At 33.9% G+C, this 23,815-nt stretch overlaps 7 protein-coding genes across 8 annotated transcripts; 2 read left to right on the forward strand and 5 right to left on the reverse strand.

Annotated features, from left to right (window-relative positions):
* Positions 1 to 465: 465 nt before the first annotated feature.
* On the forward strand, positions 466 to 2,453 carry LOC17891773. The gene is made up of 9 exons (XM_023785624.1): positions 466 to 471; positions 605 to 663; positions 752 to 818; positions 918 to 1,004; positions 1,102 to 1,284; positions 1,390 to 1,560; positions 1,674 to 1,727; positions 1,819 to 1,947; positions 2,022 to 2,453. Exons 1-9 carry the CDS (start codon positions 466 to 468, stop codon positions 2,451 to 2,453), a joined length of 1,188 nt encoding a protein of 395 aa, XP_023641392.1.
* Positions 2,454 to 5,103: 2,650 nt separating this feature from the next.
* LOC17891765 (GDSL esterase/lipase At2g04570) lies at positions 5,104 to 6,628 on the forward strand. The gene is made up of 3 exons (XM_006297970.2): positions 5,104 to 5,508; positions 5,716 to 6,205; positions 6,292 to 6,628. Exons 1-3 carry the CDS (start codon positions 5,137 to 5,139, stop codon positions 6,483 to 6,485), a joined length of 1,056 nt encoding a protein of 351 aa, XP_006298032.1. The 5' UTR covers positions 5,104 to 5,136; the 3' UTR covers positions 6,486 to 6,628.
* Positions 6,629 to 12,334: 5,706 nt separating this feature from the next.
* Positions 12,335 to 14,794, reverse strand: LOC17892202 (zinc transporter 5). Of its 2 annotated transcripts, XM_023786821.1 has the most exons (2): positions 13,365 to 14,794; positions 12,335 to 13,229 (listed from the first exon to the last, which is right to left on the reverse strand). In XM_023786821.1, exons 1-2 carry the CDS (start codon positions 14,785 to 14,787, stop codon positions 12,487 to 12,489), a joined length of 2,166 nt encoding a protein of 721 aa, XP_023642589.1. In that variant the 5' UTR covers positions 14,788 to 14,794; the 3' UTR covers positions 12,335 to 12,486. The 2 variants fall into 2 exon arrangements, with proteins under 2 accessions (XP_023642589.1, XP_006297038.1); XM_006296976.2 differs by having other exon boundaries at positions 12,335 to 14,794.
* Positions 14,795 to 15,448: 654 nt separating this feature from the next.
* LOC17892050 lies at positions 15,449 to 15,855 on the reverse strand. Its single transcript, XM_006299112.2, has 2 exons — positions 15,775 to 15,855; positions 15,449 to 15,680 (listed from the first exon to the last, which is right to left on the reverse strand). Exons 1-2 carry the CDS (start codon positions 15,827 to 15,829, stop codon positions 15,484 to 15,486), a joined length of 252 nt encoding a protein of 83 aa, XP_006299174.1. The 5' UTR covers positions 15,830 to 15,855; the 3' UTR covers positions 15,449 to 15,483.
* Positions 15,856 to 18,403: 2,548 nt separating this feature from the next.
* Positions 18,404 to 18,889, reverse strand: LOC17890934. The gene is made up of 3 exons (XM_006300123.2): positions 18,843 to 18,889; positions 18,751 to 18,792; positions 18,404 to 18,663 (listed from the first exon to the last, which is right to left on the reverse strand). Exons 2-3 carry the CDS (start codon positions 18,788 to 18,790, stop codon positions 18,467 to 18,469), a joined length of 237 nt encoding a protein of 78 aa, XP_006300185.2. The 5' UTR covers positions 18,791 to 18,792; positions 18,843 to 18,889; the 3' UTR covers positions 18,404 to 18,466.
* A 614-nt stretch (positions 18,890 to 19,503) lies between these two features.
* LOC17893906 (DNA-directed RNA polymerases II, IV and V subunit 6A) lies at positions 19,504 to 20,894 on the reverse strand. Its single transcript, XM_006298699.2, has 6 exons — positions 20,782 to 20,894; positions 20,471 to 20,504; positions 20,201 to 20,373; positions 20,054 to 20,105; positions 19,907 to 19,974; positions 19,504 to 19,785 (listed from the first exon to the last, which is right to left on the reverse strand). The coding sequence occupies exons 1-6, from the start codon at positions 20,817 to 20,819 to the stop codon at positions 19,716 to 19,718; spliced, it is 435 nt and encodes a 144-aa protein (XP_006298761.1). The 5' UTR covers positions 20,820 to 20,894; the 3' UTR covers positions 19,504 to 19,715.
* Positions 20,895 to 20,986: 92 nt separating this feature from the next.
* LOC17891139 (mannose-1-phosphate guanyltransferase alpha) lies at positions 20,987 to 23,780 on the reverse strand. The gene is made up of 13 exons (XM_006297753.2): positions 23,633 to 23,780; positions 23,452 to 23,549; positions 23,006 to 23,106; positions 22,847 to 22,925; positions 22,683 to 22,743; positions 22,557 to 22,603; positions 22,377 to 22,469; positions 22,190 to 22,280; positions 21,928 to 22,069; positions 21,695 to 21,845; positions 21,517 to 21,609; positions 21,318 to 21,429; positions 20,987 to 21,234 (listed from the first exon to the last, which is right to left on the reverse strand). Exons 1-13 carry the CDS (start codon positions 23,682 to 23,684, stop codon positions 21,134 to 21,136), a joined length of 1,221 nt encoding a protein of 406 aa, XP_006297815.1. The 5' UTR covers positions 23,685 to 23,780; the 3' UTR covers positions 20,987 to 21,133.
* Positions 23,781 to 23,815: the final 35 nt, after the last annotated feature.

Below are 23,815 nucleotides of genomic sequence, written 5' to 3' on the forward strand. Positions count from 1 at the left end.
TGTCTTTATTGAACTTTTGAGTAAACAAAAACTGAAGATCATCATCACATCACATGCACGCACGCATGGTTTTGGGATATTCAAGATTTAGGAAATTATTTAGGGTTTCTATTTTGTTATTTACTTTTCTCATAAGTTTAACATTTACGTCGTACGTGTTTATTATACAAGTAAGGTAAAGATGAGAGAACATCCAAGCTAGAGAGCTAGAGAATTTGGAGGTTTAGATAGGGTTTTAGGCATCGAGAGCTTGAGGATTTTGGGGTTCGACAATGTGTGTTCTCTTGTGTAAGGTAGTTGTCATATTGGTGCAGTGGAGCTGATCCTTGTGTAAAATCTCTGGTTCAAATGTTTTCATGATTTGCAAATCTGAGTTGCTTCTTCTTGAGAAGAATTATATTAGATATTTCGATAGTGGATTTTTTTTATGATATATTGAAATATATCGTACTAAGGCCATCATTAATGGAAGTATCTTAGAGTTAAAATTTGCATAGGAAAATATTTTGTATAAGGTACACCTTCTTCAGTTCTGTTTTTTTTTTTTCTTTTTTCTCAATCGTATCTAATATTTCTTTGTTTAATTTGGATGCACCTTCTTCAGGTAGGCTATGCAGAATCTATGAATTTTCCATTGTTCAGAAGAAGAAGATCTTCTTCATGGTAACTAAGATATATGCATGCATGCATGATCCTTGATTCCTTATTTGCATGATCAAAAGAAACTAAGAGAGTGTTTTTTTATATGCAGGGCTCTCTTCTTGTGTTTACTTACACTCACTCTCTGCGTTACCAAAGGAGACTCGACGACCATCAATGTAAATAAACCGAATCCACATTCACAACACAAAATTTTATATTTATATATTACTATATAATTAACTTTTCTTTTTCTCTTTATTTGTAAAACCTAACAGAGTCCTGATGGAGATATCATAGATTGCGCGGAAATATTAGCTCAGAAGTCGTTTAGTCATCCTCTCCTCATGTATCACAAGCTCCAGGTCTTTGTTTATTTATATTTTTACATACTCATTTACATATTAGTTTCAAATATTGTATGTGTTTAGTTCTTATTTCCGAAACAAAAATATAATACAGGAAATACCAAGAGATCTTCCTAACACAGCCCAAAATGAAGATGAAGTTAGCGGCTGGCAGATTTGGAACAGTCACAACGGGTTGAAATGTCCTGAAGGGACGATTCCTATACGTAGAGTGGTTTCTCCAAAGAATGAGGTTACTAAATCTATGGCTGAAGCTGGACTCAACCTCAAACATGAGGTAAATATAATATGAACTAGTCCAAAGTTCATCATTATTTATGCTCATTGTTATATTCTACATTAACGTTAATTTTTCACTCTATATTTGTTTTTGTATACATAGTATGCTATCGCACAATTGAATGACACACATAAGATTTATGGAACAAAAGTCACAATGAGTGTGGAGCACCCCAAAGTTACTCAAGTCAACGAGTTCAGCTTAAGCCAAACTTGGCTCGCCTCAGGTTCATTTGAAAGAGGTGATTTGAACACTATCGAGGTTGGATGGCAGGTAGAGATTTTAGTTAATAATTTTTATATATATATATTTTTAATTAATTTAAAAATTTATGTATGAAATATGACTAATATTATAATCGTTTTTAAAATTTATGTTCTATATAGGTTTTTCCCGGGCTATATTTGGACTACCAACCTAGACTTTTCATTTTTTGGACTGTAAGTGTGTGATATGTTTCTTTTCTGATCACTTCAACTTTATTACAATATGTTCTCTATAAAACGAATAATACATTTTTTCCCTTTGCAGAATAATGCATACAAGGGTGATACTAGATACAATCTTCGATGCCCTGGTTTTATACAAACTAGTGGTAATGTCCTCATCGAAGGGGCTATCGAACCTCACACCAAAGCTATTACAATCCAGATTTGGAAGGTTAGAGAGATAATTTTATCTTGTTTTAGTATATCATATGGCCGTTTTTCTAATATATAATTTACAAAATGTAGGATCCAAATCTTGGACACTGGTGGTTGTCTGTTGGTCCGAACAGTGACATTGGACTTATGCCAGTTGGTTATTGGCCGAACGAGATCTTTACTTGTCTCTCTGACTATGCAGAGGGTGTCCAGTGGGGTGGTGAAATAGTAGACTCATTCGTCTCCGGTCTGCACACGACAACCCAAATGGGGTCTGGGTATCTTCCTAGCTCCGCTAGAGCGGCCTACATGCGTGATCTCGAAATTGTTGTTGACACCCAAAAGTTCCAACCGATCTACGATCTCACAGTAATAAAGATGAACTCCAACTACTACAACATCAAGAAGACTAGCGACACGAGTTTTACTTATGGAGGACCTATACATGCGGGAACGGTTCATCATCTTAGAGTCAATTTAGTTGTTCTTTATTTATCTTTCAGCCTTCTTTTTCTCTTTTAGTTTATGTTTTCTCTCTATTCATTTTGATGATGTCGTACATTGATATAACTCGACGATGCTTTGGTTTGTTACTTGGCAGTGATTGCTTTTATTTACTTGTCTCCTCAATTCTTTTTTTTTTTAACCCTATCGGCTGATCCGGTTAGCCCCGGTAGAAACGCACCGAAATACTTCAGAGTGGACTTCTCCCCAAAGGGCCACCATACTGTCTATCCCGAGTTTGGAATGCTTTCCGACTAATGTCAGGGGGTAGTCAGGCCGCCTACATTTCTGACTAACAGGTAAACCAGTTGGGCCACAGACTTCCCAAACAACAATGATTTTTGTTTCCAGGGTGGATCGAATCTGGGTTAGTTCGTTCCAACCTTTCCCTAATTCTCCCTTACCACTGGACCACTGCTGTGCGGGCTTTATTTAATTGTCTCGTCAATTCTTTTTTTTTTTTGATAAACCCTAAAACTCTCCTCAATTCTCCCAAAACAGAGAGTTCAAAGTCATGAAAAAGCTCCTCAAGGGACACATGAACGTCTATATATTTTAGTCTTTCGTTGTCAAATAATATTTATATACATATACACGCACATAAGTTGCATACAATACGATTAGATTACATAATTCTTGATATACACTAAGATTAATGGACTTCTTCTCATCATTGTCATCATCATATTCCAAGAATCTATATATCTAAGTAAGTAACAGTAGTACAAGACACAAGTTCATATCAATCTACGACTTTCTCTTGATCATCACAAGCCACGACTTCTCTTGATCTCAAATAAAAGGTTCGTCATCAGAAGATACAAGGAGTACACAAGTGACAAGTTCATGAAAGATAGATTAAAAGTAAATTTTCTTTATTATTATTTTCATATGGTAAGATATATTTCTTTTTCAATTTCCTTTAGTAAATTATTAACTTACTTAATTTTATATAAAACTCATTTAGTACCCGTTTGTTCAAAAAAAAATTAAAATTAAAACTTTATTATTACTATCCAAAACTTTATTTAAGAAGATTATCCTAGTACTAAACATTGTTTCTAAGAAGTCATGGTCACTCGCAAGATTTTGGCCATCACACCAGTAAAATACATTCAAAAATTTTTTTGTGACTATTAACATAAATAAACATTGTTCAAACAATGTTTATTTGCTCACACGCGCGATTCAAAATCATTATGAAATTAGGATGGGCAAAGACTAGTTTCAAACTTAGATTTTGAATTTAGAATCTGAATGGAGAAAGCGTATCGGGCAAAGCAGATCGAACATATCAACCGTATCAATAAGAACGAAAACAAATTAAGCCGATCTAGTGATACAACTGCGGATTAAGTGGTTCAAACACTTTAAGATCTATGTTGAATAGTAAAAATGGATCAGGTGGTGCAGATAAAATATTTCTAGTGTAAGAGCATTAATTAAAATAAATTATTTCAATAAACTATACATACTACAACAAAACTATATTAAAATAAATTTGCAATATTGGTTTCATCTAAATAAAATTATTAGTTAAATTTTGTAGAACATATAAAGTGTGTAGTATACATTATCCAGATTTTGTAAGAAAACAAGTACAATGTATAGAATAAATTCAGAATATCTGGTACACAAAAAAAATAAAAAAAATTCAGAATATGTATTATAAAATTTGTCGATTATATTTTATCTATCCAAAGCGGCAATAAAACAACAGATTTTCGATGTTATAAGGACCCTCATGTCTTCTTTATCATTTTCCTAAGAATTTATCTTTATTTTTTTAGAAAAAGTTGGTTGAATCAATTGTGTTTAGGAAAAGTTGCTATTTGTTCAAAGAATACATAGATGGACAAATTTTAAAATATTTATCCTTAAATTCCAATTTTCCCAATAAAAATGCATTGATTCATTTTTTTTTGGTTAAAATAGGGAATTTTGTAAAATATAATCAAGGGTAACAACGCTAAACTTATATAGACAAAGATACATCACCAATACTTTCAAATATTATAGACATATATATATATGTGACTATTTAAATCAAATATATATTTCAAAAGTAAATTTGATAATGTGTTTTCACTCTACCATTTTGTTAATTAGCTTCTAAATGAAATTCAAGCATTTGTTAATTCATAAGCTGTTGTTCCAACTTGATTAAGACATTTGATTGAGATAGATCAAATCTAGTGTCCTTTACGGAGTCAAGAATCCTAATTTCATAAGTTATATCTATTTTTTAGACAACATAACACAAAACATCATTTCGAAACACTTTTCAACGCTTGAACCAACTTGATTTAATGTTTATGTAGACCCTTATCAATTTTAAAAGAATGATTTTAGCTCGACATAGTCATGCCTTTCAAACTGAAACCTAACTAAAGAATTAAAATACCAATATTATTTCCAATTTGGTCGTATCCACTAAACATATAGAGAGAGCCAAAGTCAATCCAACGGTAAAAGAGAGCAGTATTGATTGAGCGGCAAGCGACCAAACAACGAGTCATGCTGAAAACAATAATGTCTCACCAGAATTTTTCAGCATTAATTGAAACACACAACAAACCTCTCCTTATTCAATGAAACCACATTTTTCAAAACCTCTCTTTATAAAGAGAGTGTGAGCCTTATTCATTTTCACAGCTCATGGAATCACACCATCACAAATCAAAGACCACACATTAACACTATGGAACAACAACACCTCAAAAGCCTCTTCACAATTCTCTTCTTGATAACTATGTTTTCGTCGACAACCGCGGGTAAAGTACCGGCGATTCTCGTGTTTGGCGACTCATCGGTTGATGCCGGGAACAACAACTATATCCCAACGGTTGCGAGAAGCAACTTCGAGCCGTATGGACGGGATTTCGTTGGTGGGAAGCCGACCGGACGGTTTTGTAACGGAAAAATCGCGACCGACTTTATGTCCGAAGCCTTAGGGCTTAAACCGATTATTCCGGCATACTTGGATCCTTCTTACAACATTTCGGATTTTGCAACTGGTGTCACCTTTGCTTCCGCGGCCACTGGCTATGACAACGCCACTTCTGATGTTCTGGTACGGTCTTTTTTCTTACCCTTGTATTTATTACATGTACTATTTGGTATGATACATTAAATAAACACTTTTATGTACATTAATGTATCACACGTCTTTATATAAAACAATTCTAGACATAAATAGCGATAAATATTGATTAGAAAGGTTATTTAGGGATATGTTTCTACATTTATTGATGATATATTTCGTTGATGGTGATTGTAGTCAGTACTACCTCTATGGAAACAACTCGAATACTACAAAGAATATCAAACAAAACTAAAAGCATACCAAGGGAAAGACAAAGCTGCCGATACCATAAACGACTCTCTATACCTCATAAGCATAGGGACCAACGATTTCCTCGAAAATTACTTCGCTTTTCCGGGCCGTCCTTCGCAGTACTCCGTAGGTCTTTACCAAGATTTTCTAGCTGGAATAGCCAAAGACTTTGTGAAGAAGTTACACGGACTTGGTGCTAGGAAGATCTCACTAGGTGGATTGCCTCCAATGGGATGTATGCCTTTAGAAAGAGCCACAAACCTTGGCACGGGAGGCGAGTGCGTTGGACGCTACAACGACATAGCGGTTCAGTTCAACGACAAGCTTGAAAAGCTGGTTGAGAAGCTTAACAAAGAGCTTCCTAGTTCCAACATCGTTTTCTCAAATCCTTATGAACCATTTATGCGAATCATCAAGAACCCTTCCTCTTTTGGTAAGTGAACCGTCTTAAATAACTTCATTATCTTCTTTATTTGATTATGTATTGATTTGTTTGAATGGTGAAATAAAAAATGAAAGGGTTCGAGGTGGTCGGAGCGGCATGTTGTGCCACAGGGATGTTCGAGATGGGATATGGTTGCCAAAGGAATAACCCATTCACATGTACCAACGCAGACAAGTATGTGTTTTGGGATTCATTTCACCCAACACAGAAGACTAATCAAATCATGGCCAATGCTCTTATGAATAGCACATTCCCTCACCTCCGCTAGATGATTTTTTTTTTATAATGTTTGTGTGTGGGAACTGGATATGAATGTAATATCATTATTAGCTAGGATATGATGTTTATATATCCAATATTTTTTGGTCCTATAAACTATGTACTATATATGTATGTATTTCAGTATTTATATTTAACTAGAATTTGGTTTTGTGTTAGCTAAACCTATATATGTTTCTTTTTTAGTTTATGGTGTGTGTGTGTGTGTGTGTGCCTATGTAGCTTATTTTATTCTCTTTAGTTATTCTTTTAATATATCTGTTTTTTCATTGTGAAATTTATGGGAGCACTTATTAAACATTTATAACTTTTGCACTGGATATTTTTTCTATACTAAAACCAGCACAATTATGCATTTATCAAAGTTGTATTTTTTTGGTATTTAAGAGAATTCCCAAAATTTGTTTTGGTATTTTAGCAAAATTAATCTTAAAAAAACCTATATTTCACTTATTAGTAACTATTCTAACCACCAAAAGTTAATAATGTAGTATACTATGTAAAAACTATGATATATCCCAATTTAACCTTACCATCACCACCCCCTACTTCCTTAATACCACCACCCCCACCTCCTTACCACCACAACCATCTCCGGTCACCGACCACCGGTACCGCTAGTGGCCGGCCGCCATCAACTCTGGTCACCACTCCTACCATCACCTCCTCCTGTGACCGCCACCATCTCCAACCATAATTTCTGGCCACTGGCCACCGCCACCACCAGTCACCGTCATCACCACCATCGGCCACCGCCACCTCCGATCATCGGACACCACCTTTAGTCACCGGTCACCACTTCCAGATGCCTACCACCACTGCCGGTAACCGCTACTTCCAGCTGCTGGCCACTACATACCACTATTACCAAACAACAACAACACTAAAATTGTAATTATTACCTCTTATCCTATTTTTTTCTAATTTTTTCAAATTATGTGCTACAATTTTTTATTTTAATATTCCAAATGAATATTCACCTCATTCACTCATTTAGTTTTTTTTTTAACTGTTTGAAAAAGAAAAAAAAAATAAAAAAAGACAACAAAACCCTACGGAGAAGAGAAACAGAAACAGAGTCTCAATCTCGCCGACGTGTTTTGTAAGAAGAATAGAACATAAATCTGATTCTTTAGCTTCGATCAATTTCTTACTTTATTTCGATGAATTCGGATTTGGGTTTTAGTTAAAAATCGATTTCTATTAAGAATCTGAAACTCCTCTCCAGTTTTGAGGAGTCTTAGTGTTAGTGTTAATCATTGTGATGACGTTGGTTGCAAATTCTATGGTGAACAAGAGGTTGATGATGATCGTGTATGTGTTGTAACAGAGAAAGCTTGAACCTTTATATTTGGGATTGAATCGAACCTTAAAAAAGCTTTGATCTTTTATGCTTCTATACACTCTCTTGAACTCTGTATTTGTCCTTTTTCATGTTTCAGGTACAACTAGTGAAGATGGGTTCTGTCTCTATGGGTTCAATGGATTGTCTTCCAGATGAGCTTCTTATCAAAATCTTATCTTCTCGTCCTACAAAAGAAGCTACTTCAACCTCAGTTCTCTCCAAGAGATGGAGGTAGTCCTGGGCAATCGGGTTTCGGTTCTACCCATTCGGGTTTCGGGTAAATCGGTATAAGACCTATAGATCACATTCGGTAATTTACAAAAATTGGTTTGGTACGGTTAGTAACTGGCCGGGTTCAGAGCGGTTTTCTACTCCAATACAAAATCCAAACTAACTCGAAATTTTTCCGGGTTATAATCGGTTCGGTTTCTTTGAGTAAAAAAGTACTCAAATAACCGATTAAAACCCAAAATACCCGATTAAAATCAGAAATATCCAAGTAAATAACTAGAAATAACCGAATAAACCATAACCAATACGGTAAAGAGTTTTGGGGATTTCGTTGATAGTACATTGGCTTTACATGGTAACCGTATCAAGTCCTTCTCAATAAAGTTTTAAGAAACACATGGAGATGTTAAGAGCATGGACGATGTTAACCGCTGGATATGTAATGCACTTGAACACAGTTTCCCTGAGCTTCATTTACGTATCAACTCTAATTATTTACCAACCGAGATCATCACCAGCACCATACTGGTTAAGCTGTCATTGGTAACACAATGTTACATCCCTTTTTTTCCTAAGGACATATCTCTCCCAGTACTAAAGGTTCTCTTTCTTTGATTCAATTTGGTTAGAGCCTAATCAATTCCATAATGTGTTTATCCCTGCTTGCCGTGTACTTGAGGACTTAACCATATATCAAAGACCTTATTCAATAGAATTAACCATGGTTAAGGGTTTCTGAGGTATACCTATTGCTCCATTAAGCTATGGCTTCTTGAATAACTGTGGTGAGAGTATACTTTTCAGTATTCTCCAGCAAAATTGGGATAATAACTCTAGTGTTTTCGGTTTCTTTGGTTTTACGATTTATTAGTTTTATAAAAACAAAATCATACGTACGTACGTGACAAGTGAACTTAGCCATTGTTTTTGCATGCGACTTTGTGAAATAAACTACACATATATATATTAAACAAACACTACAACTTTAGGACAAAATTATAGAAACAAAAAAGGTCGTAGATTGATAAAAAGATTGGAAAATAGTTTTATTATAAGATTAAAACAGCTAAATATAATAATGTTACGTATCAGAACTTGGTGCGGGTGCAACCTTTGTTCTGACACATTCACAAAAACAAAGTAAAAATAATATGAACGAGACAAGTCCCCATCCTAGAAATATACAGATTATACCCAAATACTCCATATTGTCTTTTCTTCTTCTTACGAAAGTTCCTACACAAACACGAAAGAAGGTTAGGTTATTATACAGTGATCTTTATAATAGGTGTGTATATATATAAGTCATATAATTGCCTTATCTCTACAACTTGGGAATCTAGGTTAACATATGTAATATATATGCATAAGAAAAAGAAATGAAAGGTTAACATAATACAATAAGATGCAAAATATAAGCGTCAGAGAAGAAAAGGTTTTTTTCCATTTTTTATAGAAATTTTTGTACATACAAACGAGACTATTTTTTTTAGGGTATTTGAAGTAATCTAAATAATCAACTGGTATTTCTTATAATTATTTAAAATTTATTAAAATTTGAAGCTGAACGAATAATTAATTTATTAAATAAATAATTAGAAAAGAATGTGAAATGGAGCAATTGAAAAAAAAAATTAAAATGTTTAAGGAAATATAAAAGAAACAAAAAAAAAATCAGCTAATGATATGAGGCTTAGATTTTGGTTTAACCAAACGGAATCATTTGGTTAGTTAGGTTTAACCCAAATAACCGAATAATAGAACAGTTTAGGTGAACCGAACAAAATTTAAAATGTCGTTGATCGGTTTAATTAAGAGAACCGATTCTGAACCAAAAATAATAAAAAAATCTCAGTTTTGAGTTTTGATTCAGTTTTGTTCACTCAGTATGGTTAAATGTCCCAGGCCTAAATGATATATAATATATATGATTGATTTAGTAATTAAGAAACTCCTAAAACAGAGAAGAAGAGAAACAAAAGATATGTCAAAATCTTCTTTAGACAACAAAAAGAAAAAAAACTCAAAGGTCTAAATAAAAATGATTCCCAATTAACTCCTCAAAGTCTTATGTGATCAAGATGAAATTCTAAGAAAATTAATTTATTTGCATTTAATAAAAAAGGAAAATGAAAATGAATGAAGAGTGAAGTCAACAAAGAAGAGCCCCTCGGGCGCAATGCATGCCGTCTTGTTTTGATAATTGCCGGCAATTTCAATCTCTACCATTCCTTCTCTTATTGTCTCCTCTCCTCCCAATAATTCATGCATCTGCCTAAATTATCTAATCAATTTTTTTCTTTTCTTTCTCATTGGTATTGTAATAACAAAACTACAATGGGATGATTCACATTCAGATAAATTAAACCACTCTTTGTATGTTTTAGTATAATCCTATTTGTATTAGAAAAAAAAAAAATCATTTCGAAGTTTATGATATACTCTCTCGATTTCAAATTAGTTGTCATTTTTTACCGATTTTTTCAAATTAGTTATCGTTGTCGGTAAGTCCGATAACAGAGCAATTAGCAACTGTTAGTATGTTAACAACATGTTTTATGAATGGTTTGCATTTTTAATCTCTTTATGAAGTATGTACAGCTTTATTTCATGTTTTAATCTGCAAGTCAATGTGTATGTATGGTTTAAATGGTTTTCGTGAAAGTTTATGGTTTAATTGACGTAAATGATTGTGTTCATGAATTTAATGACATTTTCCCTATTAAATTTTGATGTTAACTTTCTATTAAATATTTCCATTTTTTTTTGTTAAATTCTCAAGAAATTTCTAGTATGTTGCATACTTTCCATTTTATCTACATATTTGTTATATCACGTTTCAACACCTGAATATTTGTCAATATTGGGGTTTTTTAAATAAACTTACAAGATGCATTCATTATTTGTATATATATGTAGCGTGAACGCTCGAAACAAGGGAAGCTACGTAATTGCTACGACACTATAACTTTTTATACTAGTTTTAAATGAACTAGGATGACATATGTTATAAATTTGCCAATTTGATTTGACGTTGAACCAACCAATCTCATAAGAAAAAAACAACTATACATTAAATACAAATATATAATGTATAGTCTTCTTATTCACATTACAAAACTAACTCAAATATGTATATATTATAATTTAGATTACCAAAAAACAAAAAAGTAGGATTAAGAAGAAACAAAAGTTGTAAGTGTGAACAACAATTATAATGGGTGTGTTTACAATATAATCTGAACAACAATTATTAAAACTCGATCAAACTATGACTTTTTCCCTTTGACAAATTTACATATTGACCTTTAGATGAAATAAAAACTTGATTTTATGAGATTAATATAGATTTCGGTTCGTGGTTAGAAGGAAAAAAGTTATTTTAAGAGATTAATATAGATTTCGATATGAAATAAAAAATATATTTTAAGAGATTAGTATAGATATTCATATATGACTTTTTTTGTAAAACCTAAAAAAAAAAACTTGATTTTAGAAGATTAGTATAAATTTTGGTGTGTAATTTTGCCGGTTAGCTAGCTAGAGAACACAAATCCAAACTAGATTATAAAATGTATGAAAATTTTATTTTTATTTTTTAACAAAATAAAAGTTACATATTGAAGGTAGTAGTAATTAAAAGAGAGAAATAAATAATTAAAAAAATGCCTGGCCTTCCCATGTACGCCGACGACGACAACGACTCATCAAGACAACTCTTTATTTTTCCCGGCGAAACAACGAAGTAACCTCTAATGCATCTCCTCGTATATATGTACTAGTGGTCTCTTTGTGATTGTGTAAGTACATGTAAGTGATCTTTCATGTCTTTTGATCTTCATCTTCATCATCTTCTTGAATCTTGAGATCTTCTTGAATCTTTGAGATTTGTATCTTTGTGAGTCTTCTTTGAGAGAAAGAGAGAGAGGAAGAGGATGATGAAGAACTTTGAAACTCAAACTCTTGTCTTCATTTGGAGTTTTTGTTTTATAGAGTACAATATTGTCACACGTATGATCTCACTAAATAGAGGTTTAGTCAATTAGGTGTGTGTGTGTGTGTGTGTATTTATATGTTTATTTAATGAAACATTGACAGAAAACAAGAAAATTTTGACTTACGTGTTTGAGCATCAGTGTGAACTTCTAGACAAAAACTTGTTGTCTTGTAAGAAAAAATTCAACTTTTCTTTCTTAAATTACGTGTCAAATTATTTTGGTAAATAAATTGGTGTTACTAATTAAATTGACATTAAAAATCTATTTGAGCAAGAGCATATCCATATGCATGTTATTCTATAACACAAGTGAATCGTTTTGTTTATATCAGTTTCTAATAGTATTTGATCAAGAAGGCCTATAAGCACAAAAAAGCACCAACAACAACAATTAACTTGCGTCTACAGTGTCAATTGCTATGAGTTAACAGATTCAACCTGCAAAGTCAAATCTTTTACTCCTGCATCTTCTAGTAAACGTGAGACTTGCAACTTAGTATCCATCTTGTTTGAATCTGCAGATACGAGGAGATGGAGAGTAGCTACAACGTCTGAGTTAGTGAAACTCCATACATGCAGCCTCTGGATACTGCAAACACCTTTAGTCTTTAGTATGTTCTTCATAGCTTCTTGCAGGTCGTGTCTGTGAGCTCTAGGGACTCTTTGCAATAGAACCTCTGCGGAGTTTCTGAGCAACGGAATGACTGATGCGATGATAAGGATGGAGATGAAGATTGAGCTGGCTGGATCAGCAACTAACCAGCCCTTGTATTTGATCAAGAGTGTCGATATCACAACTCCAACACTCCCCATTGTGTCTGCTAAAACATGAAGAAAGATTCCTTCCATGTTGTGGTCAATGTGATGATCGCTTTTTTCAGGTTTGTGATCAGAATGATTCTCATGGTTGTGGCTGGGGTTATGGGAATGATGATCATGGTTGCAGCTATGATGATCCTCATGTTTATGGTTGTGGGAATGCTCATGATGATCCTCATGTTTATGGCTATGGGAATGTTGATGATGATGGTCATGCTCATCATGTTTATGGCTATGAGATTCGTGTGAGTGAGAATGCGTGCAACCAGATCCACCATGAGCATGATGATGTTCCTCGTGGAAAAAGATTAACCCGACAACATTCACAAGAAGCCCTCCAACTGAAACAACCAAAAGACTATTTGTAGAAATCTCCTGAGGATCCAAAATTCTCTCAATCGACTCAAGCACAATCAAAGCCCCAACAAGAACAAGGAAAACCGCGTTAACATAACCAGAAAGCACTTCAAATCTACCTCGACCATAGTTGTACTGATGGTTTGCAGGAAGACGGGAGATATAAGACGCATACAGCCCAATTGCCAAAGCAGCACAATCAAACAACATATGACAAGCGTCTGAGATCAATCCAAGACTATTACTCATAAACCCAGCCACAAACTCAACAACCATATACGCTGTATTGATCAAAAGAAACAGTGCAATCTTCCTCGACTTCTTCTCGCTCAAAATGTGACGGATAGGCTTCATAAACATAGTGGAAAACGACTCAGGCGATTCCATCCCAATCTCTTGGTAATCTGAATTCACAGAGTCCAACTCCCTAACAGCAACATAAAGCAACAAACCACAAAGCAACAATCCCCAAAGAGATAGCTCAGGAAAATAGAAGAGCTCCAAAACAATAGTACATAGAAACGTAACCAGAAACTCCTTCTCTGAGTCCTTCTTCTTCGAGCTCGAAAACTTATCATCATTATAATTCTCACTCAACAATACTCCAAATACAACAGTGTTAGCTAAAGGCCAACCTAAATTCCCAATAGAGACACCATCATCACCACTACCAGAGAACAAGAAACTCCAAATAGCAAGTGGGAACAACAACACAGTGGTCATAAACAAAGATAGTAACCGGACTCGTTTCTGATCTAGCTGCTTGATCTCAACCCAATTCATTGAAACTTTCTCATAACAACCCAAAAACCCAGACAGAAACGGAAGCAACAAAGGCCAAATCCTCAAGCAATTCTCTTTAGGGTAAATCCAAAAACCCCAACTTTGAACAGATGATGAAAACGGGAAACAATCAACACGATCCCAGCTGATTGATAACAACAACAACCCAGCAAACAAAACGCAAAACCCACGAACCTTAGATGATCTAACTCCTCCAATTCCACTATTATCACCAAACAAGGCTCTAGCTGAGACGTTACCTGAGAGTTCAGCTAAGATCATAGCAGCAGCACTACAGTAACGAAGAGCTTGGAAACGAAGAAGGAAGACGAAAGCAAGAAGAAACGATTTCGCGAGCAAGAGTTTGAATTGAGACGAAGAAAGAGACGAAAAGGAACGATTTTGATGGCGGAGAAGAAAAGGGTCTTTCTTGGAAGGTGAAAAGGAAGAGATGATGGAGAAAGAGAGTGAGAAGAGGAAAGAGAGAAGAGAGACGAGGAAGGAGAAAGGGAAAAGAGAGAAAGAAGGTGAAGAACGAAGGAAAGGTAAGAGAGAGTAGAGAGATCTAAGAGAGAAGAGGATGAGAAATAGAAACGAAAGTGATGATTTTGTGTTGTTGCTTCCATGGATCGATCTACGGGTTTTGGAAGGGGTTGGAGTTGGAGTGTAAGGGAAAGATGGGTATGTTCTTCCGATCGTTGGTGATGGTAGTGAAAGACGATTCGGTCGCTGATGGTGGTGATGATGATGATCCGCCATTGTTGAAGCTATTGAGTTTTTTTTCTCCGATAAGTCGCCGGAGGAAGTTTTCGTCAAGACATGATTTTTGGGATTTGGTGGGTTTAAAATCGGTTTTGTTTAACCGGACTAAACCGGAACCGAGTAAGATAAAACTATTCCCGGAATTGACTTTTTTTTTGGCTAAGTCTATGTATGTGTATCAAAATCCCAATGTAATCAATTTTATGTGGTCACCAAAACAACAATAACCAAAAAAAAACTTTTGTAATTGTTTGAATTTAAATACTTCATGTGTTTGCACAACAAAAATTGCAACAAAAAAAAACTTTATAAATTGTATGAATTTTTCGGTAATTTATTTTCTTTTATAGTTTAAAAGATTTAGAGAAAAAAGTCTATTCCACGATCTAGTTAGATTTTGAATGAAAACTAAATTGCTTTGTATGGTGCAGTTTTCATTGTAACGAAACATAGATATTTTTGTTAATATTAGAACTGCACCATATTTTCTTTCAGTTGTTTCGCATATTACCATTTAACTCTAATTTACACCGGACGGAAAAATATCATTTTTGATAAGATGATAAGATTGATTGTTAGAAATTTGTGTGAGTTTCTCAAACGTCAAAGTACACAAAATATGTCAAATAATTCATTTTATTAATAAAAATAAATCTTATTTATTCGATTAAACGAGAGGATAATACAAAATTATTAGCAAATACAACGACATAAAGGAACAATTGGACTAGGAACACATATCAGTTCACACCCTTTGTTGCACCCAAGAGGCTGAAGAACTTGTCGTTTCTCAACTTGTTGCAGAGCTTCATTATGGTGTAATGCATCAACTTGAGGAGTTTCTTCAGATAACACACGTTTTGCCTCAACATTTACAATACTACACATCACTACATAACCAAAATAACTTGTTGTAATTATAAACATAATCAAAAATTTGCATGTAGAGATTCTTAGTTTTGATATGAGATTAGAAAATTTTACCGAATGTAATAGCTAAGAAGGCAATGAAAGCAATCTTCATTGGGGTTTTCTCCATTTTTAATATTTGGTGTATGATGTTTGTTTTAGCTATTGTGAAACCTGTTTTAAAGAATGGAGAAATGTTATTATTTTGTTAAGACAGATTTGCTAAAATCACCTCAAATATTAGGAAAAAACTAAAAATATATAAAAATCTAAATATTTGATTCATTTCTATAAATATTTTGGTAAAAAATTGTACCAAAATTTGCTATAATGCTTACTTTGGTCAAATGATTATCTTGGTAAGAAATCAACCAATTTGCTAATATACATTTTTAGGGGTGTACTGAATCAAACATTTTTAATGATTTGATTTTCATTAAGCTTTAGTGATTTTGTATATGATTTCTTGCTTGACAAAAAAAATTGTGATTTTCTTATAAATTTTGCCTAGAACCATTGGATCTATGTATTTTTAATTAATGAAATCCTAAAGCCACTAACAATCAAATCCTCAAAATGTTTTGAAAAACAGAAAATTATAAATTAAATTTTCCAAATCATTAATTTTATAACATTGGATGTTATTAAAATTTTATAAATTCATGGTTGAATACCATATGATTAGCTATTTTCACATAAATAAAAAAATATTTCATTGAATATACTAACTATATTGGTCCCAATAAATATATATACATATTTACTTATCTTGGTGGTCAAATAATAATTTAGTTCTCAAAATATCTTGGTTAAATCAAGATGTATTTACAATGATGTTGCTAAGAACATTTATGACTGCTTGAAGATGTGGGGTTTAGAGAAGGTTTTTTCTATCACTCTAGATAATGCTAAAGCTAATGATAGTATGCTGAAGATTATTAAGCATCGTCTTCAAAGTGGTAACAAGTTTTTGTGTGATGGAAACTTTTGGAACGTGAGATGTTTTGCACATATTCTCAATCTGATAGTGAAAGCAAGGTTGAATGTAGCTAGTAGTTTTTTAGAGAACAATTGAGACCGTGTTAAATTTGTAAAAGCAACTGAGTTAAGGATAGACTCATTGCAACATGCGTTGAGAGTTTAGGGATCAAAGGTGGAGCTGGTCTGTCTTTGGATTAATATTATAAAACTGTTCCGAAAATTGACTTTTTGGCTGAGTCCATATATCTATCAAAATCCTAATTTAATCAATTTTATGTGATCACAACAACAATAACAAAATACAACCCCCCCCCCTCCCTTTGAATTGTTTGAATTTTCCTATAGTTTAATTTCTTTTATAATTTTAAAAAGTTGGAGAAAATGTCAAGGTTACAATCTAGTTAAACTCCGAATGGAAATGGAAACGCATGGTAATGTGCGATTCTAACAATAACCAAAATATCTTCATATATTTTTGTTATTATTAAACCGTCTCGTATTTTTTTCGCCGTTGTTTTAACACCCGTGTTCATGTTTTGGTCTGGTGTCGATCGACACTAGGTAAGGATATCGATCGACACCGGTTATTTGGGTGGTTAACTGATTCAATTCTGTAATTGATTGGTTTGATTTAATTTTGGGAGAAACATTAGGTTATATTATGAAAATTTTGACCAGCTTCTTCTTATTCTCTTTAGTTGTGTTTTGTCGCTTGTGAGAACTAAGCGAGAGAGAGTTTTAGAGATGATCCTAAGGATTAAGGAGGCTTAAGAAGGGTTTCTGGAGGTTTTTATGGATGATTTTTGTGAGTTTTAGCAAGGAGGGGATTGAATTCGTGGCTGGTGGTGCAAGGAGGGTCTTGTTCTTGATGTTTCCTCTCTTTTTCGTTCCTTCATTCAATCCACATCGAGGTGAGTGCGTGACCATGGTTTATCTGGGCATATAAGACCTTATGATTTGTGTCTGATTGATTTGGGTGGCTGGAATTGTTGTGTTTTGGCTTTTTGTGTATTGTGGATGTTGTTTTGTATTTATTGATGGTTTAGGATTCTCGTTTTGTATCGGTCGACACCAATTTCTGGATAGTGTACAACAATTTTCTGGACAACGAGTAGTCGGTGTCTTTTATGCATGGTTTGGTTTATCTGTTTGATCTTATACATGTTTATTGGTCTTATTATTCATGTGTGTATAACCCAGTAGATGGGATGACCGCTTCACTGAGTATTTGTGATAATACTCACGCATCTCTTTTTTTTTGTGATGCAGGTAAAGATAAGATGTGATCGTGGAATCAAAGCAAGGAAGAGGGCGATGATCTAGGGTCGTTGTTTCGGTTTTAATGTTTTGTTATTTTATTTATGGAAACACGGATTAGAAGCATGTTTACGAATGCTGGTTTAATTTGGTTTATGGAGATTTGTTGGTTGATTTCTGGTTTAGTATTCTAATTGGATTTATTGGAGTTGGTTTAATTGGTTTCCGCTGTTTGATTGCCTGTTTGGTTTAATTTGTCGGTTAATATTAATTTATGGGGTTAATATTGATGAATTAAAAAGTTGGAAAACAGGATGGATCGTTTCAGTTGTCCTGTGTATTATCAGTTATCTCTATTAAATTATGTATTCACTGATTCGTTTGAACAAAAAATATAATTTATTTTATAAAATAAGATTGATTTTCAGAAAATATATAACAAAGTACACAAACATATGTCAAATAATTTATTTTATTAATGAAAATATATCTTATTTACTGGATTAAACGAGAGGATAATACAAAATTATTAGCATATACAACGGCATGAAGGATTAACTGGATCAGGAAAACATATCAGTTCACACCCTTTGTCGCACCCAAGACCTTCTCGTTTCTCAACTTGTTGCAAAGCTTCATTATGGTGTAACACAACAACTTGAGGAGTTTCTTCGGATAATACACGTTTTGCCTCAACATTTCCAACATTTACAATACCACACATTACTACATAACCAAAGTAAGTTGTTATTATAAACATAAAATTTTGCATGTAGAGATCTTTAGTTTTGATATGAGATTAGAAAATTTTACCTAATGTAATAGCTAAGAAGGCAACGAAAGCAAACCTCATTGGTTTTTTCTCCATTTTGAGTATTGGTGTATGATGTTTGCTTTAGCTATTGTGAAACTGTTTTTGAGGAATGGAGAAATGATATTAGTTTATGTAGACAGATTTGCTAAATCCACCTCAAATAGTAGAAAATCCACAAAAATATATAAAAATCTAAATATATAATTCATTTTTCTAAAAATATCTTGGTAAGAAGTTATACTAAAATTTGCTATAATGCTTAGTTTGGTCAAATGATTATCTTGGTAAGAAATAAACCAAAGTTTGCTAATATACATTTTTAGGGGTGTATTAAATCTAACATTTTTAATGATTTGAGTTTCATTAACTGTGATTTTAGGGAAATTGTTATGATATAGTAACTGTGATTTCCTTTTAATTTTTACTTAAAACCAGATAATTGGATATATGTATTTTTAATTAATGAAATTCTAAAAGCACTAACAATCAAATCCTCAAAATGTTTTGAAAAGCAGAAAATTATAAATTGAAATATCCAAATCACTTATTTTAATAACATTGGATGTCATTAAATTTTTAAAAAGTCATGATTGAATAACATATGATTATGATGTAAAAAAAAATATAACATATGATTATTAGTAGCTATTTTCACATAAATAACTTAAATTTTAGATTTAAGATTTGTGATTAAATTTTCATATGATTAAATTTAGATTCGTGGTATTTTTAGAAATTGTATTCTAGTGGTATTTTTGGAAAATAAATTTCATAATGATAATTTTGGAAAAAAATACCCATTTTAATGGTATCAGAAATTTATCATACATATGAAAACTTGCAACATACATAGTAACTGTTATCATTTGCCACCAACTTGACATAGTCTTCCATGATCGATCATTTCAGTTCAATACGAGCGCAAGCGAAATTAGAATACATAGATTTGCCCTTCGTCAGATTATCAATCACCACCAACTTGACGTTTCCACGAGTCTTCCACAATCAGTTCATCAACTCCCCATTCCTCAAAACTGATTCAGAATCACAACCAAGTCAACAATGAAAAGAACAAACCCGAAGCGCGATAAAGCGAATAATATATAAGCTTAAACATTCTGAAACTTTTGATATGACTAATGAACACAGTCTCACCTCCCATCAGGTAGATATCGTCTAATAGTGAATGGTATCTTCCTTTGCCTAAGCTCTTTCATAGCAATCTTAAAAGCCAAATCACAAATTAGCTTCAAATGTTCATACATATCTGACGAATAAAACATGTCAAGAAGAAGACAGCACCTCAAGTGGATCAGTCTCACCCTCCAACTCAACCATGACAGGAGCATTCATGCTGCATTAGCCAACAAAACAACATAAAGTATCAAACTTTCTCAGCCAACTACATAGTCAACGTTGAGACAAACTTAAAAGGGGATAGAAGCAGACCTAATCTGCAAAGCGCGAGTGCCGAGGATACGTGCACGTTCATACTTAGTCATAAACTTAGAAGTTTTACGAGGACGTTGTACAGGTTCTGTTTCAACTTTGTCTTCTGCTTCAATAGGTTCACCATTGACATCATCATTCTCCTTCATATCAGCATCTTCCTCTACTCCTTCCTACTCACACAAATTCTCCAATCAGATACAGAACAGAACCGTCTCTATAATACCAAATATCAAAAGTCTCTTCTACAAAAGAAGGAAGTGATCTTACTTCTATCTCAGGCTCCACTGGCTCATCCTCGTATCTGCAATTTGACAAATTTGAAATCACCAATGATGTCCCAAATGAACAAAAAGATTCAAATGAAGTCTCAAAAAACAGATCTTTCTCAATTCAATCGACAATGAAATTTAGGATTTTTCTATCTTCAAGCTATATCAATCTCATTGCTCTCAATCGTGTATGATTCGCCGAGAAGAAGATAGAATCTTTTGAAATCGATCACAAAGCGATAAACCCTAAAATTGATCACAAATCGATCAATACAGATATGGGAAGACGAGAGAGATAGAGAGGGATACCCCAAATCATCGGGTTCGTTGTAATCCTCGTCCGCCATTAAAGCCGATTTGAGAAATCGCTCTTCTCCTCTTCCACTTGATAAACCCTAACGATGGCAATGCATGAAGACGACGATCTAATGACGTTACCAGACCACATTGGTATATTCCGAGTAAGCCCATAGTTTCAAAGCCCAATTTAGGCCCATTAAGAGACTTGGTGTAATGTTGTTTAAATCCTTTTCTGTGTATATAAAACCAAAGTACATTATAAGGTTTACAAATCTTCCACAGCTCCATTGTGAACTCAATGCAAGTAAGACTCAGTTCTGTAATGTCTTTCTTGTGTTCCAATTAATAAACTTGAACATGATCACAAGATTATATCGTCTTGAACACTGACGTTAAGAGTTTTATTCTGAAGAACAATGCTTCCTATGACTGCAACTTCATCTTCCACAGTTACAGCCTCACCTGCACAAAACCAAATGAATCAGAAAGTGGAATAATTTTTTGAATGAACAAAAAAAAGCTTTAAAGAGATACAATGAAGTTACCAAGAATTGTAATCCCAAGCCTCTCATTGTAATCTCCACTAGCTTGAACTCTTGACCATCTACCTATAGATGATTTCCATCCGATGATTGAGTTTATGACAACAGCATTGTCCTGCATTTAACCAGATCAGAAAGATTTAAAAACAAATCTTGTGGATTTGTAACCAGAGGAACACTAAAAACACCAAATTTAAGTTACCTTGATTTCAACATCGTCCAAGATTATGCAGTTGATAAGCCTTGCACCAGGTCCAACACGAACGTTTGCTGAGATCGATACATTTGGACCGATCTTGTTCCAAGGAAATTTAAGTGGGTCATTTGCATTTTAAATACGACGTTTAACTAAAGTTCATGAGATAAGATAAAGGATTCACCTTTGCGGTTTGATGCAGTTTTGCGGATGGGTGAATATAAACATCACCGATTATCATCGGTCTCCTATTAGTACCATCTCCTGAAGCCAAAAGATGAGGCGATGTTTGGCGGAATTGGGAAAGATATAAAGCCGAGCATTTCAATGATTTCCTGTTTAAAAACAGCTTGTTAGCATAAGGAGTTTGATCCAAGATTGTTTCAAACAATTATTAGAACCAAAAACTAAATTCACCCAGGAGTCTTAATCTGTTCCCAGAAATCCTTATTCTCATATGTGTATAGTTGCTTCTTTCCAGCAAGAGGTGACAATATATCTTGATCTAATCTCACAAAATCCGCAGGAACAGACCTTGTAGCAGATTGATAGTTGCTAGCTGCCAAATTTAAAGTGATTATGCAATGAATAATTTGTGAAGTGACCAAAAGAATCATGTAAAATGATGAAGCAGATCTCTGATTGATAATAATGAGAGAGGGCAATAATGAATACTCACATGTGTCTCTTATTTGGCTATATACTCCTTCAATGGCATTGAAGATATCTGAGGTAAACACATAAACACCACAGTTTATCAAGTCACTGACCTGCATAGAATAGATAACAGGGAAAATTTATAAGATCAACAAATTTCAGTACCAGTGAAGGAAATAAAAATATAGTACAGTTTAGCAGATAATTACAAAAGTCTCAGGCTTCTCTGTATAATGCAGGAGTTCTTTAGTATCAGGATCAGCTATCAATTCTCCAAATTGGCTGGCTGCTTCTGCAGAAACCTGAAACGAAAAAGTGATATTCATGAATCCTTGATCTTTACATGTGTTTCCTTAGTGACATCTAAAAAACCGATCAGAGGAACGAACCTTAATTACTAGCATAGTTCCGATACCACCATATCTTCGATGTGCATCTATGAAAAGTAGCGAAGTTACATCAATGTAAGAATATGAAAACGATGAAGCAGATTTAAGATCTGAAAGTGAGATTACCGAGTATGCCCTGAAGAGGGAAAGAACAGCAAACATCACAGTTCAGGAGGAAAACATGTGACTGTTCAAGATAGGATGAGAGAAAAAAAAAGGGATATGAATCCAGGTAACATATAACTGAGTGAAGCAGGAACAAAAATTGGGAAGGTCATCAGAATTCAAACCGGTTTTTCTTCCATAATTCTATCACGAAAGTGATAAAGAGCACCGGCTGAGCCATGGGGCTTATCTTCTTTTAAGTATCTACATAACAACAACACACATAAGTCAAGAAGGTTTTACATTAGACACCAAAATCAAAAAACACAAGTGCTATAACTTACCGCACTGGAATTTTCAGCTCATTAGATATCGAAGAGACATACAAAGCGAATTCTCTTTCCTCGTAAAATCCAATCAGAAAGATCTGAGCCAGATTTGATATCTGTCCATGTCAAATACGAAAATCTGATATGAGGAATCAACAGTAGAAGTTGAGAAATTTTCCAAGTATTCTTTCAGGCTTAACCCATTATCCACAACTCGAATCTTACGATACCACATTGACAATGCAGCTGTGCTGAGGTTTCCAAAATTCTAAGAAACAAGGAGGTGCAACACATGGACACATTCATGTCTCAGACTATGAACTAATTGCAAATCTGAGCTTTTCAGTCTATATAAGAGCTATTCACAATTCCAAGATTCTAACTTTATGAACCCTTTACTAAACCATCTAAAATGCTGAGAACAAACGCTTGATTCATGGATCAAATAACAAAAAACAAACCTTTTTACAAGCAGAGATAGGATGATGAATCATAGGTTGACCAGCCAAAGGAATCAGTGGTTTCGGTGTATTGAACGATAAAGGACGAAACCGAGTTCCTAAATCCAACCCACATTAGCAAATCCAAAAATCAAATTTTGAGAAAAATAGAATTCGAGATCCACAAAAAGAAAAATGTTACCTTTCGTCGGACCACCAACCATGATCACAGAGACGACTTTCTCCTCCGACATGTCGATTCAGAAACCTAGATTCGTTTTTGTCTTCAAAGGTGGTATCTTTGTATTGTAGTCGTATGCTCTCAGGTTTTAGAACTAAAGAAACAGAGAAATGAGATTGTGATAGTCAAAAGAACGTCTCACGT

This window comes from Capsella rubella, unplaced genomic scaffold (assembly GCF_000375325.1).
Source record: "Capsella rubella cultivar Monte Gargano unplaced genomic scaffold, Caprub1_0 scaffold_3, whole genome shotgun sequence".
Taxonomy (NCBI): Eukaryota; Viridiplantae; Streptophyta; class Magnoliopsida; order Brassicales; family Brassicaceae; genus Capsella; species Capsella rubella.